The following is a 15,586-nucleotide window of genomic DNA, read 5'->3' on the forward strand; positions in this document are numbered from 1 at the left end:
CTGAATTTAACATCACCAAATGTGTCAAATGTGAGTAAAATTGATGTGGGCGAGTAAATGAAACCAGTTGGGAACTTTTCTATTAATTCTAACAATGTTTGTGAATGTGATATGGCTTAATGTGTGTTGTTATTATATAAATATGTAATCTGAAGCGCAACGCTGAGCAGGTAATGTTTTCCTGACCATGATCATTTTTTCATTGTGTCACAGCAGTTTGGTGCACAGTATCAAGCCTTTTAAAAATGAAATTTGTATATATATATATATACACAAATACATGTGTGTGTATATATATATATTATATATATATATATACACACACACACACACACACACACACACACACACACACACACGCAGTTGAAGTCAGAATTATTAGCTCCCCTTTGAATTTTTTTTCTTTCTTTTTTTTAATATTTCCCAAATTATGTTTAACAGAGCAAGGAAATGTTCACAGTATGTCTGATAATATTTTTACTTCTACAGAAAGTGTTATTTTTTTATTTTAGCTAGAATAAAAGCAGTTAACAATTTTAAGGTCAATATTATTAGCCCCATTAAGCTGTATTTTTTTTGATAGTCAACAGAACAAACCATTATTATACAACAACTTGCCTAATTACCCTAACCTGCCTAGTTAACCTAATTAAACTAGTTAAGCCTTTAAATGTCACTTTAGGCTGTATAGAAGTGTCTTGAAAAATATCTAGTAAAATAATATTTATTGTCATCATGGAAAGATAAAATAAATCAGTTATTGGAAATGAGTTGTTATTATTACTATTTGTATATATGTTTATATATGTTTTTCTCCATTAAACAGATATTGGGGACAAAAATAAACAGCGGGCTAATAAATCAGGGAAGATAATAAAAAATATTTTGCTTAAAGGGGCTAATAATTTTGACCTTAAAATGGCTTTTAAAAAAAATGTAAAAACTGCTTTTATTCTAGCCAAAATAAAACAAATAAGACTTTCTTCAGAAGAAAAAATATTATCAGACATACTGTGAAAATGTCTGTTAAACATCATTTGAGAAATATTTTAAAAAGAAAAAAAATTTAAAGGGGGGCTAATAATTCTGACTTCAACTGTATAACATTTAATATAATGAAATTCAATGTGTCAGAATAATACTGATATTTATTTGTCAATTATATGATTAATAAAATATTTATTAATGTATATGATATTTTGTATGACATTAGTTTCAGGTATTATTAATAAAGATTTTAAGATGCATAGAAAATTTGTGATATAGATTTTTATTATTAAAGAAAAATGAAACATAAACAACAGTAATAAAAATTGCTTTTTATTTATATTTATTTATTTATTTAGTTAGTTATTAAACAGTCTTTTCTATGAACAATTATTATTACCAAATGCCTTAAACTTGTATATCAATGCATATTGTATTAATATTAAATAAATGATACAACAATATGTTTTTTTTAGGTTTTAAAGAGTCTGAAATTTGTCAATAGAATTTTTTTTTATAAACTTAGGCCTTTCCTAATGCAATTTTACACTAAGGCTAAGACACTACACAAATAATGAACGTTTTGAACACTGATTTAAAATGCAGTTTAAGGACTTATTCAGTCACTTTTGAGGTTTCATTTCAGGATTTTAAGAAATGAAAATGTACTGTAACTAAATCTTAGAACAGAACATGCGCTATAAGTAACTTACAAGAATGAAAATAAACAGCAAGGTAAAAACAATCCCATTGGAAAACATTCACAAAATCCATCCACCCAGTTTACTGGGAGTCATGAGATCTCACAAATCATAAGCATGAGATGGGAAACGGCATGATGTAACAGAGAAAAGCAGACTGAATCAAACATTACTGACTTCCTCTCTTTCTTTACTGTTGTCTCCTCAGAGTCTCCAGCAGTCATGTGTTCGGCAGACACACTCCTCCGCTCCACTCTGCGCTCGTCCCTTCAAAAGGTACAGAATAAGATCAATTATTTAATCATATCTAAGTAGGGGTCACAATAAAGCATGTGAGCTTAACTATTAATAGTTTTGTTTTTATTCTCTTTGAACTGGCAATTCATCTCATGCACCAAATAAAACACAAAGGGAACAGTTTGCAAACATTCCAAACGTGTGCAGAAGGATTTCTTTTTCATCTAAGCCATTTCCTGTTCATTTTTCTCCTTTATTCTAACCTTGGCACCTGCATTAGTAAGTAAGGTGGGTTACGGAGACGCCCCCCTGATCTTCCTCAACCCCTCAAGGTTTATCATGCAGCTGGAACACACAGATAAGAGAGCCGAACGGAGTGTGTTATTGAGGCAAACACATGAGCTGAACATATTTTTCCTGCTCTAGTGGTTATTTAGTGCTTGATGCAAATTTCTACAGCACTAGATGCAAGAAATAATCCCTAAGCCCGATATGAAACTTAAATAGCCCGCTATATATGAAACTTAATATATGCTATTTTCAATTCCATTTCATAACCTTTTTTTCTTTTTTTAAGTCATCACTTATTAAAATACTGTATTATTATGCTTAACAGATTTTTAGTTTTAAGCGGATTAAAATAGAAATGTCCATGTTCGTATTTGACAATGTTGCATTGAAGATATATCAACATATATATGAATTGCTTTAGCAGCTGAAAATGTACACAATAATTAAATACGGCATAGTGTTATTTGACTATCACTGATCACTAATTATTTACTAAGGGTTTTTTTATATTTTGAAGGGTGGCACGGTGGTTCAGTGGTTAGTGTGCCAGTATTATACTGATATTTCTTTCCTTTTTAATATGATAATTAAAATATTTATTAATGTATAAATAAAATATTTTACATGACATTAGTTTCATTTATTACTAATAAATATCCTAATTTGCATAGAATTATAGTGATATAGATTTTTGTTTGAAAAAACTAAACATTAACAATAGCAATATAAACTGCTATGTATATTTATCTATTTATTCATTCATTTATTAAACAGTCTTTTTTATAAATAATTATTACTATAAAATGCCTTAAACGTGTATATTATTACATATTTTATTAATATTGAATAAATGATACAACAATATGTTTTGTTTAGGTTTTAAAGAGTCTAAAATTTGTCAATAGAATTTTTTTGAGGCCTTTCCTAATGCAATTTTACACTAAGGGTGGCACGGTGGCTCATTGGTTGGCACTGTCGCCTCACAGCAAGAAGGTCGATGGTTAGAGTCCCTACTGGGCCAGTTGGCATTTCTGTGTGGAGTAAGCTAAGTTGGTCAAGGTGTATGAGTGTGTATGTGTGTATGAATGCGTGTATGGATGTTTCCCAATACTAGGTTGCTTTACTGCTGCGTAAAGCATATGCTGGAATGTTTGGTAGTTCATTCCACTGTGGCAACTACTGAAATAGAGACTAAGCCGAAGGAAAATGAAAGAATAAATAATATTTTAAACTAAAATTTTCATATTTTATGTTTTAGCTGTAATTTTAGTTAAAACTGAACCAACTTTGCTATTAGTTAATATTTATAAAGTAGACCAGGGGTAGTTGTAGGTATTTTTGACTTTAACCAATTGGTCTTGCTTGCTTTTAGGATGCAAATTAGCAATCCATTTCACTTTTAACATTCAAATTAGTTCAATCAATATTTGTATATTTATTTATATATTTAACCAACTCTAATTAATGACCATTGACCAAAAAATACAGATAATGAACATATATGACTAGTCCAGTAGGTTTAGCAACCAGCAACTATATACTGTAAAAGCCTCAAGACATACCATACAAAAGCTAAACAACAAAAATATGTATTTAAATGTTTTTTAAAAAAAACGTTTCAAAACCATGTTTTTTTCTAAATGTTACATATTAAGTAACAAACTTCTAATCTGCAACATTACAAAACTAAACCAGGTTTTACAACTTAAAAAGTTTTAATAGTTCACCATAGTTTTAATAGTTAACCATTAAGTTAGCCAAGCTTTTGCCACACGACCCAAAGTTTCCATCGTATTAGTAGTTCAACGGTGGTTATAGCCTAAGTGGTTCTTAATACTCTAAAAAAATATTTACGGTGCTTACATTTCCTAATTAAAGTTATTATGACACTTGACATGCTAACTTTACAACAAATATCAATATCAAGCAAAAACCAAAGTCTATAAACACTACAGTAACATCCACAAGATCGACTTTGATGTAAACAAACACCTGCAAGGATGAATCCATAAGTGCAGCAACGGGCGCGCCCCTAGCAGAGGCGGGAGCGCGGCGCGGGGTGGCGCCTCTGCCGGACTGTAGGGAGCGCGCGCACGTCTGACAGCAGCAGCAGCAGGTTTTTAATGGCATTCGGAGCCTGAAGATCAGACGCACGTAGGAATGCAGCGTGCACGTCGGACTGTCTTTAAGCAAATGCTGTCAAATTCTTATTGGATATGTAGTTTCCGCCATGTGTTGCTGCAACAGATGAACTCGGAGTAAAATATAAATGTTTTTATTGCATCGGACCTGAGTGAAACATGCATCTCTTTCGGAGTTACAATTACAAAGTCTTTCCCGATCGTTGTTCCAATGAGAAAACTCCTCAGATTCGGGGAATCAGCTGGGTAAGTGGGCTGAAATATATCACTTAATATAAATATAGTAATAAAACTAATATATTAGATAAGATGTTATTATAACTTTATAATCTGATGTTCACTTCATGAAATAGCTACTCATAATTTCAAAGTTGTGAAACGTTATTAAAGAATGTTTAAAGTGTTAATAGAATACATTATGACAGCTCACACTTGGCTCTAGGCTAGACGTGTTGTGTTTGTTCAAAATGTGCTTAAAAAGTTCAACATTTTTGTTAATATGTCCATACAATAATAAAATGTCTGATACTATATTGATGATACTATAAATAATGATAGTATATTAATAAATGTTGACTTTTACTTCTCACATATATTCACAAAATAGACTGTTTTCAAGATATATATATATATATATATATATATATATATATATATATATATATATATATATATATATATATATATATATATATATATATATATATATATATATAGGCCTATATTTTTTTTTTCCAAATGACTATTTTCGCACTATTGGCAATAGTGGCATTATTGGCTTTTTATAACTCATGAAGCATGTTTGTTTGTGCCAGAATGTGTGTGAGTCGATGATGGCATTGAAACCAATGTCAACTGTTGTAAAAAAAACAGAAGGCTAAAACATTTAACTGCAGTCCCACAGACACTGAACTGAGCTTTCCATTGTTGTTGTCTGTTTTTGTGTTTACATGTTGTTAAAGGGTTAATCAAGAATGAGATATTTATAGCGTATTGTTCATTGTCCGTCTTAAGGCTTGTTCCCTTACAGTTTGGAAAAGAATGCGCACAGGAAGACCCGCACCGCTGTAGACCTTAGTGAACTTTAGTAAACTATGGGGAAAATCTCATATTTTGCCCTGATATTACGGATCTAAATTCAAGAAAATGTGGACTGGTCTCTTTTAGATTACATAGATTTCTGTTTTTTTATCATTTGGCCTTTGTGTCAGTATCAAAAAGAAAGTGGAAGATGAAATGTGGCACTACTGAATGTAAACAGGCGTTTTTCCATCTCCATATTGCATTGTGCATTAATGTACACTTCACTCTCAGAAATAAAGGTAAAAAATCTGTCACTGGGGCTGTACCTTTTCAAAAAGAAAATTTTTGTTCTTAATTGGTCTTTCAGGTACATATAAATACCAAAAAAGTACAAATGTGTATGTCATAGTAATTTAAACGTTCAAAAGTGAATCTTAAAAGTACGAAAGTGTACTTTTTAAAAAGCTACCACCCCAGTGACAGATTTTGTACCTGTTGGATACTTATCTTCAAATACCCATTTCTTTCATTTAGGAAACAGCAGTTGTAGAGTGTCAGTCTTTTATACGTTAAGTCATGGTGGACCCACAGATCCCTCTTTTACATTCCAGCAATAAGTGTCGTGGCTTAGGATGAAATACCTTAGGAACCCCTGAGAAAGAGATAAAGAGCTCTGGTTAAAGAGATATCTATGTGTTATTTCAATGTGCCACTGCCTGCACTCCATCAAGCTTGACTTTATCTGGCTGCTATTTTCCTCTTTTTTTCTCCATTTAAAGTTTTTTTAGGGGACATTGTGCCAGTTTAATACAAAACCAAACCTCATCCTGAGACATGCTATTAAGACTGTCCAGCATTAATCACACAGTAACATGTTTGTGTCCATCATTTAAGTGAGATTCCCATAAAAAACAAATCTTTAATTTGTCTATCTAGTCCCTACGATGCAAAGTTATCACCATACTTCTGTTATGATACAATATTTTTGCGTTTTTTATATATTTTGATATTCTGCAAAATATTGCAATTTATTTATTTTTAACATTTCTTTAAATTATGTTCCCAAAGGAAAAATATGGTAACATATTTTTATATAAATGACCTTTATCTGTTTGTGTATCTCACTTCAGTTTTATTGCTGCTGTGCAGAAAGCATATAAATGGGATTGTCATGCAGAAAAACTGGCCAACACTTTAATAAAACTTTATTGTAATGCTAATCTTTAAGCAGATGCTTTATTCAAAGTGACTTATAATAAGGAAAGCATCAAGTGATTCATTGTAAAGAGACAGTATCAAGTGCTACTAATACAAAGAATCTAGAAAACTAATAGAAACGAAAGCTTGAGTAGATTAAGATTTTTTATATTTATTTTGTTTTGAAAGTCATGAAACAGTTCAGTGAATAAGTAAATCAGCTGTTCATATTGGATTGGAGATCTTTTTTATCTGTCAGGAAACGTGAAAAAGTTCTAGAAATTGTTTTTCAGCCTCTGTGATGGCATCACAAGCCTTCAGGTGTAGATTTGTAGAAATAAGTGGATGTAGGAGGATATAGAGCCTGTGGATGTTCTGTAAGCAAGTATCAAAGTTTTGGATTTGATGCAAGCTTCAACTGGTTACCATGCAGGGAGATAAAAAAAGAGATGTTGTAAAGAATATAGCTTGGACTCGTTGAAGAAAACCTGTCCCTTTTCATAATGCTGACATCTTTATTTTAATAACTTCAAGGTGATCCACTGGAAAAAAAATACATAAAAAAAAACAATACCACCATTTACTGTAGTGTGGACTGCAGAAATATTGCAATATGTATCAGTATTTCCCCCACCCATCTATTATTACATCATCTTAGTTTGTATCCATCATCTACATATCTACATATTTTCATTTGTCGATCATATACATTTCTGTCTAAGCATCTATAGCCATCCATGCATCATCTATCTCTTCATTTGTCTATCATCCATCTATATTTATCTTCCTTATGTAACAATCTGTCTATCCTGAATTATTTTGATTGATCATATTTCATGATCAGGTGATCTCAGATACTTCCCAGCACCTCTGAGTCAATATCTCTGTGTATTTTCTGTACTGGAGCATGTGATCCAGACGGCTGCAGTTTCACTCTACACAGTTTACTCAGTCAACAGAGCCACAGGGTGGAGAGATCTCCACGCTGGCCAACCTTATACTAAGTTTAATCAAGCATGAGGATGCAGTGAACCTAACCACCTGAGAATCATCCAACCATTTTTACTGTCCATTTTTTCCACCGAAAGTAAACCAAGCAGGAAAAACGCTGAGAAAAAAACATCTGTTTTTTTAAACAACTTATACACGTACCTTAAAGGGACTATCTGCTTTATTTCAAGAGTTCACACTTAGCTGATGATTGATTACAAAGCGTATTTGGCAAGCTGTCCCAGCAAAGAGCCCTGAGCTCATAAGATCCTCGAGCCCAAAGTTCTATCTATCTATCTATCTATCTATCTATCTATCTATCTATCTATCTATCTATCTATCTATCTATCTATCTATCTATCTATCTATCTATCTATCTATCTATCTATCTATCTATCTATCTATCTATCTATCTATCTATCTATCTATCTATCTATCTATCTATCTATCTATCTATCTATCTATCTATCTATCTATCTATCTATCTATCTATCTATCTATCTATCTATCTATCTATCTATCTATCTATCTATCTATCTATCTATCTATCTATCTATCTATCTATCTATCTATCTATCTATCTATCTATCTATCTATCTATCTATCTATCTATCTATCTATCTATCTATCTATCTATCTATCTATCTATCTATCTATCTATCTATCTATCTATCTATCTATCTATCTATCTATCTATCTATCTATCTATCTATCTATATCTATCTATCTATCTATCTATCCTCTCATTCCAGCGTAATAATCAAGGGACTTTGCTGCCGTACCATGGCTGCGCAATGATATTACCCTGCTGTCACATAATTATCTAGCTGGGAACTGTTTTCAGGTGTTGCATGATATCATTGTGCCTGGTGCAGCTATGGCACAGCAGCAAAGTCCTTGATTATTACTCCAGAATGGTGTAACTAAAGAAGTCAAGCTTTTTTATTTATTTTTTATTTTTTTGAGTAAGTGAGTAAGATGCTAATAGTGTATTCCTATTTATCCTAAGCTAACCCAAAAGTACTCCTGGCAAACCTGAATATCAGCTGAATACATTCAAATATGGTAAAACTCAAAAGTTTGACTCTAAGGGACTTATTAAATGACCCTATTTCTTTAAGATCTTTATGAGAACTCATAAATCAGCTTTCAATGTTGGCAGTGTTGACTCAAAGCTGATGGGTTTTCTGTGGGCGTCTGCTGCTTTAGCTCCCTGGGTGGTGTGGCATAGTGTTGTGGTTATAGAAATAGTAAAAAGCTGTCATCATTTACTCACTCGCATGCTGCCTTAAACCTGGATGACTTCTGTGGAACAGCGAAGGAGATATTTTACTCACACTGGTGTCATTTAGCAGAATACTATAGAGGCTTTGAATGACATTAGAGTGACTAAATGATGACAGAAGTATCCTGAAGGGAGCAGGAAAGGGCGCTGAAGTATTATGTTAATAACCATGAGCCATTATGATTGTTCATGCAGGAGAAAAACTGTGAGATTAGTTTTCAGAAAACCAATAAAGATACATTATCAGGGAAAGGCCATAAATAGCAGGATATGCTTCTTAATGCCTGACAGCATTAGTCAGTTAATGTGGAGAAACACCTGCCATGGGAACAGAGTCTGATAATGCCTCATAAAAACTGAGTTATGAGGAGAAAGAGGTTGAATTTGGGCATTTTAAGCACTGAAGAGGTTTTTTTTTTTTTAATAAACAGGGTTATAAACAGTTATAGAGCAATGCTATAGCGTGTGTCCTTAGTGGATCAAGTTGGTTCACTTGGTCATCATGGTAACGCCCCCCTGGAGCTATTTTCTAGTCATGCAACTTTAGATCCTGTCTGTTTGAGTGGAGAAAGAATGAAATCTCCAAGGTGCCATTACAGTTTCAAATCACAGATAAAATCTAACAACAATGGAGTCATAAATTTGGCCGCATTAAAACAAAACAGGTAAGGCCAGCCCAGCCCAGCAATGTTATTGTTGTTTAAGTCTTTAAAGGTCCTCTAAAGTGCTTTGAAATGTGCATTTTTATTTAAAGTTTGACATAATCTCAACTGAAAAACAAAGAGGGCGGGATAAAGAGTAGCTCCTGCCCTTTAAAAAACAGCCATTACCATTTTGTTTTTCTCACAATTTTGCCAGTTGAAATCAAGCGCATCAAATGAAAAGCAAATGAGAAGCGTTTTGAAGGGGGCGGGGCTTGTCAGATACTAGAGTATTTGATTGGTCTAGATATGATGAAAATCAGGTAAAGTGTGAGGTGACGTGAAAAAAAAATGTTGATGCATTTAGGTGGAATTCATGTTTAAATTAGTTTTATATCTTCTAGATACAAATTTAGTCATTGTTTTGTACCACACTGGCTTATAAATATTATTGAAGACTAACATACTGATACTAACATCTACAAATGTTGTTTTAATTTCCCTGGATCTTTAAAATGTCTTTAGTTTTTTTTTTTTTTTTCAAAATATATTTATTGGGTTTTGTTTGAACTACAGAATGAAAAACATCAAATAAATAACATTAAATAAAAAGACTTAAATAAAAAAAAATATATATATATATACATATATATAAATATATATATATATATATATATATATATATATATATATATATATATATATATATATATATATATATATATATATATATAACATAAGTAAAAGAAAAACTTATTATGAAGTATTAAAATATCAGGAATCCAACAAATGGTTAAAAAGGTGAAAATAAACGTATAAATAAATGACATAAATTTGAATAATAACAATACATAATAAAAAACAATAAAAATGGGCAGCACGGAGGTGCAGTGGGTAGCACAATCACCTCAGAGCAAGAAGGTCGCTGGTTTGAGTCCTGACATCCCAGTGATGGGTTGCAGCTGAAAGGGCATTCATTGCATAAAACATATGCTGGATAAGTTGACAGTTCATTCCACTGTGGCGACCCCAGATTAATAAAGGGACCAAGCCGAAAAGAAAATGAATGAATGAATGAATGAATAATAACAATGTTCAATACATATTTTTGTGCCGTTAGTCTTTAGTTAATGCACGTTATGTAAGAAGACAGATTTGTCTACACTCAAAGTATGATACTGAAATCAATCAAAGATTTATGTTACTCGTTGCTTGTAAATTTAACAAACAATTACAAAAAGGCATGTAAAGCATTGAATTAAATTTGACATTATATAAAAAACATATTATTTTCTTTCAGATTTACTTCAATTATTTATAATTCAAATTATTTATCTTAATTATTTATCTAAAGTATTTACAACTTGGTTTTGTTAGACATTGTTTTTGAGCAGAGTACAAATGCTCTTAATCCACGGTTATTACAGCTGTCACTATACGAGATTTCACCTTGCAGTACATCTTAAAAATTATAATAAATAATGCCCTTAAGTCAAATTCATCTATTTTATTTTTGCTTTGAGTCAATCAATCACACAAATCCATACGGAAAGAACAATTATCACTTAATATAAGAGATTATATCTCTTTATATCTTAGCACAGTTGCAAAGTACGGACATTTATAAGAAAAACAACTCACCCTATCTTATATTGAATATTTAAATATATAAAAACTTTCTTTGGTGAACTAATGTGGCTTATTATCCCAAACAAGATATAGCTTATTTTAACTTATTGCATTCTGTACAGTAATAAACATGTTGATTACCATTGTGTTATAGATATAACTTCAAGAGTTCACACTTAGCAGATTATTGGTTTTAAAGTGTGTTTGGCATGCTGTTCCGGGAGAGAGCCCTGAGCTTATAAGATCCTCGAGCCCAGGGCTCCCTACCGTTTGCAGGCCGAGAAGGGAGTTTGAGCTCAGGTCGATCTCAAGAACTCCACTTCTGTTTGTAGCTAATGAACAGTTAGGGATTGCTATGAAGAGATAACTACTTGCTAGTAGCACATTTATGGTGCTGATTTGGATTAGTCAATGACCTTAAGTCGCATGTTTTTGGATGGTGGGAGGAAACCTAGGGACCCTGGGGAAACCCATGCGAACATGAGGAGAACATGCAAACTCCGCACAGAAACATTGACAGGCTAGTAAGGACTAGAACCAGTGACGTTCTTGCTGTGAGGCAACAGTGCTCAGCACTGGGCCCGCTGTGCTACTCATCTACGAAAGGAGGAGGAGTAGGGGAGGAAGGGGGAATTCTTCAAAACGAAGATGGCTGTGGCATGGAACTTGGATTATTTATGGTGTTAAGGAATCCTTTAATTAGTGAATCATGAATTGGCTAATGTGGGACCAGCTGTGATCAATCATAAGCAGCTGATCTTCTCGAAATAAGTTTAAAAATAAACTTCACTTGTCTTTATAAAAACACATAAGATGGCTTGAAATAACAATAATAATAATAATAACAATAATAATAAAAAGTATTAATAATAATAACTCAATCAGCATACTATAGTAATTCTCTTCATGTTTCATGTCAAAACATTTCTATTTGCATTTAATTCCGCTAAACGATATAGCTGCATGAATTTGTCTATATAAGGCAGTTTTTCTCAACCATGTTCCTAGAGGACCACCAGCTCTGCACATTTTTCATGTCGCATTAATCAAACACACCTGAATCAGATCATCAGCTCATTAGCAGAGACTGAAAGACGTATAATGGGTGAGACAGACAAAGGAGGTATCCAAAACATGTAGTGTCGGTGGTCCTCCAGGAACGTGGTTGAGACACACTGACATAAGGGATCTCCTGGAAAACATAAGTAATTACTCCTATGAGTCTCATTTGTGGAATTTCTGTATGTTAGTAATGATTTTACATGTTGGAGTTTAGTACCTTGAAATGGCTCTGTATTATTATCCTTCATATTACTATTACGCAGACCTGATAAACACAATGACAATATTTAATTTTTAAAAATATAATAACGTCACAGCAGGCCTGATTTGTCTTTAAATGTATATTTCTCTTCACAGACTCCTCAGTAATGGTCAGACTGGTCAAAATTACTTTGAATGATTGATTATCAACACATTTGTATGTTTTTCATGTCATTTAACGCTTCACAAATGAATACGATTTGGCTTTTTCAAAGTGTTTAATGATTTTGGGCATAACCAGAGCTAAATGAATTAGTTTCACATATGTAGTAGTGCATTATCACTTGTTCTAATCTATTTTTGACAGATTATGCTGAAACTGAGTACTTTTGTACACTTGTGTTGATGTCTGAAAGCAAAATCAAATTGCTTAGACCAGTGTTTCTCAACCTAGTTCCTGGAGGACCACCAACACTGCATGTTTTGGATGTCTCCTTTGTCTAACCCATTACAGAACTTTTAGTCTCTGCTAATGAGCTGATGATCTGAATCAGGTGTGTTTGGTTAAGGAGACATGGAAAATTTGCAGACCTGGTGGTCCTTCAGGAATGTGGTTGAGAAATACAAATTTCAATAAACTTACATGGAATGAGCAGGAGTTGTCTATGCCATTGAGAGGAATTTCACTTCATTGGCACACAGTTTCTATATGGATCTTGTTATCCACTTGCACATGAAATATAATAGGATAATCAATCGCATCCAGGGATTCAGTTCATTTCAAAATCAATAACTAGTAATAAAGCATCCAGCCATCTAAACAACAGTATTTCAACACAATTCATCCATTATTCTGTCTTTGGTCTCAGAAATGCTCTGATTTTCATGAGGAGAGATCTTCTTTTTTCGCCTCTTGATTGCGAGAGATCAGAGCCGCTGGTGATTATTGTTAGTTAATGGCCGGACAGAGAACCAAAACCTGGAGTGCCTCTTGAGCAGGAACCCCATCAGATATGCATGCTCACAACCTGTTCATTCTCAAGTATGTGGTTCAGTTCAGCTGCTTGAAATCACTCGACGGCTTCCTCTTTTCTAGTGTCATTTCAATGACATAATGGATGCTAAATGAATAGTTCTATCAGTAATCATGACTGAGTTTCATCTAAAAATGTGAACCTGGTTATTGTTTTGTCTTGCAAAGTAGCTAGAGTGTCAGTGTCTTTTATCAAAATGCCAGAATATCAATGAACTAAATGTCTCTCTTTATATTCATTCATTTATTTTATTTTCGGCTTTGTCCTTTTATTAATCTGGGGTTTCCACAGTGGAATGAACCGCCAATTTATCCAGCATAAGTTATACACAGCGCATGCCCTTCCAGCTGCAACCTGTCACTATGAAACACCCATACACTTCTATTCACACACTACTGACAATTTAGCTCATTCAATTCACCTATACCGCATGTGTTTGGACGTGCCGGAGGAAACCCACACCAACACAGGGAAAACATGCAAACTCCAACGCCAACTGACCCAGCCAAGGCTCGAACTAGCAACCTTCTTGCTTTGAGGCAAGATCGTAACCCACTGCTCCACTGTGCTGCCCTCTCTCTGTATTATTAACAAAAAAATAATGATGTATACTGTTATTCAGGGTAACAATGGTAACCAAAATCATTTGATAACATATTAAAGAATTTTAATTTGTACATGTCCGAATATGCTTTTTTGTAACACTTGTTACACTGAATGGCAATGGAACATTATTTAATCCATTTTATGGCATTTTGTTTCCATAAATTTTATTTGAATAATAAAAAGAGGAAAATAAAGAAATAAATAAATTATGTACAATCAACTCAAAATAGTTAGCTCTTCTGTGAAATTTAAATATCAAGGTACTAGTATTCTACATTCTACGCTTCCACAAACCCTAATCACCAGTTTATTCACTTCTAAACTATTCGTAGTGCATATTTAACTACACGTATACGACATATCACAGGTTTATTTTCACATCCTTATTGTAAGTTCTGCGAATTTTTATTTGCTTAATACGCACAAGAGAGCAATAGGCAAATATCTTTACATATAAATAAATGTAAATATTAAGGATATATATAGTATATAATAAGAATAGATATAGAATATAAATATAAAGGATTAAAATATTACAAAACATATTATTTTCTAGCCTACATAAATATGAAAAACCACTTCTTTTATGTCTTCTTCATCTCGGGAGGCTTTTTCAGTTCATTCATAACAATTTGCTTTTGTATAATGTTATTATTATTAGCAGTATTATTTATTATATCCATATTTATTTATTTTTTTATTAAAAACAAGCTTAGATTTGCCTACCTGCAGGTTTTAGACCGTATGGGGCAAAGCATGTGTTTTAGGATATAACTCAGGTTTTTGACCACATTTTGTTATTATTGTTCATTTATTCGTTTGCTGGAAATTAGAATTATTTATAGACTAATTGATGTCTGTGCGTAAAGGTTTCCCTATCCAAGAGCGAAAGTGAAAGTGATCCATTATCTCTCATTCTCACGCAGTAGATGCTCTGTTTAACAGTTTTCTGTTAAAAAACTGTTAACTGTTTGCTTGTGAAATGCTCATTTTTTCCACTTAGACTTAGTTTGCGTCCTGTAAATAGCGAATGCACTCTAGGCGCGACGCAGCTGACTCTTAAAGGGAATGGGAGATGAGACTCTAATTGGTTTATTTTTAAAACACACCCATAACTCATTAAGAAAATAAACTCAACCCTTTTAGAACATGCACCGCGGCGCAAGGCAGATTTCCCGTCCTTAAATTAGCAAAAACGCGTCCTGACACGCCCTGAAAGCGTTTGCGCCCTGCGTTTTGCGCTCTAAATAGACCGTCAAAATAGAGCCCTGAATGTCTGGAGGTGCAAAAACTTTGGGATTCTGTGCTGGAAATTTAAATTAAAGTTACAAAAATGTATTTCCCCAAAGATCCAGTATTGTTAATGTTGAATGATACCTCTCAAATTCCCTTAAATGCAAAGGTCTGTAAATTTTGGTTAACTGCTTCAACTTTTACAAAGAAAATGTTGGTACAGAGGTGGAAACCCCTCAGGATCTCTCTGTTAATCACTAGTTGCATTCACTATTGGAAATACTGTAAGTAAAACTGTCATCTGCACAGATCAAACAAGCTAAACTGG

General features: G+C 33.1%; 2 protein-coding genes and 1 long non-coding RNA gene across 12 annotated transcripts in view; 1 reads left to right on the top strand and 2 right to left on the bottom strand.

Annotated features, from left to right (window-relative positions):
- Positions 1-1,961, bottom strand: part of slc48a1a (solute carrier family 48 member 1a) — a 29,064-nt gene extending 27,103 nt beyond the window's left edge. The window contains exon 1 of the mRNA XM_087305506.1: positions 1,866-1,961. The gene's annotated coding sequence lies outside the window, so the exon portion shown is untranslated. The remainder of the gene's footprint in view (positions 1-1,865) is intronic.
- Positions 1-15,586, top strand: part of rapgef3 (Rap guanine nucleotide exchange factor (GEF) 3) — a 76,800-nt gene that overhangs the window by 11,727 nt on the left and 49,487 nt on the right. For 6 of the 10 annotated variants that reach the window (XR_015523783.1, XR_015523781.1, XM_087307518.1 and 3 more), the window contains exon 2: positions 1,897-1,964. Coding sequence is in view for 6 of the 10 variants with exons in the window: in XM_087307521.1 (XP_087163647.1) it covers positions 1,897-1,964 (68 nt within the window). In the remaining 4 variants the exon portion in view is untranslated. Of the gene's footprint in view, positions 1-1,896; positions 1,965-4,338; positions 4,604-15,586 lie in introns of those variants that run through there. The other 4 variants (XR_015523780.1, XR_015523782.1, XM_087307516.1 and 1 more) reach the window with 1 other exon arrangement.
- The window catches only part of LOC137489139 (uncharacterized), a 49,532-nt gene continuing 46,974 nt past the window's right edge, over positions 13,029-15,586 (bottom strand). The window contains exon 8 of the long non-coding RNA XR_015523800.1: positions 13,029-13,111. This is a non-coding gene — a long non-coding RNA (uncharacterized LOC137489139). The remainder of the gene's footprint in view (positions 13,112-15,586) is intronic.

Source organism: Danio rerio, chromosome 23 (assembly GCF_052040795.2).
Source record: "Danio rerio strain M-AB ecotype USA chromosome 23, GRCz13ab, whole genome shotgun sequence".
Taxonomy (NCBI): Eukaryota; Metazoa; Chordata; class Actinopteri; order Cypriniformes; family Danionidae; genus Danio; species Danio rerio.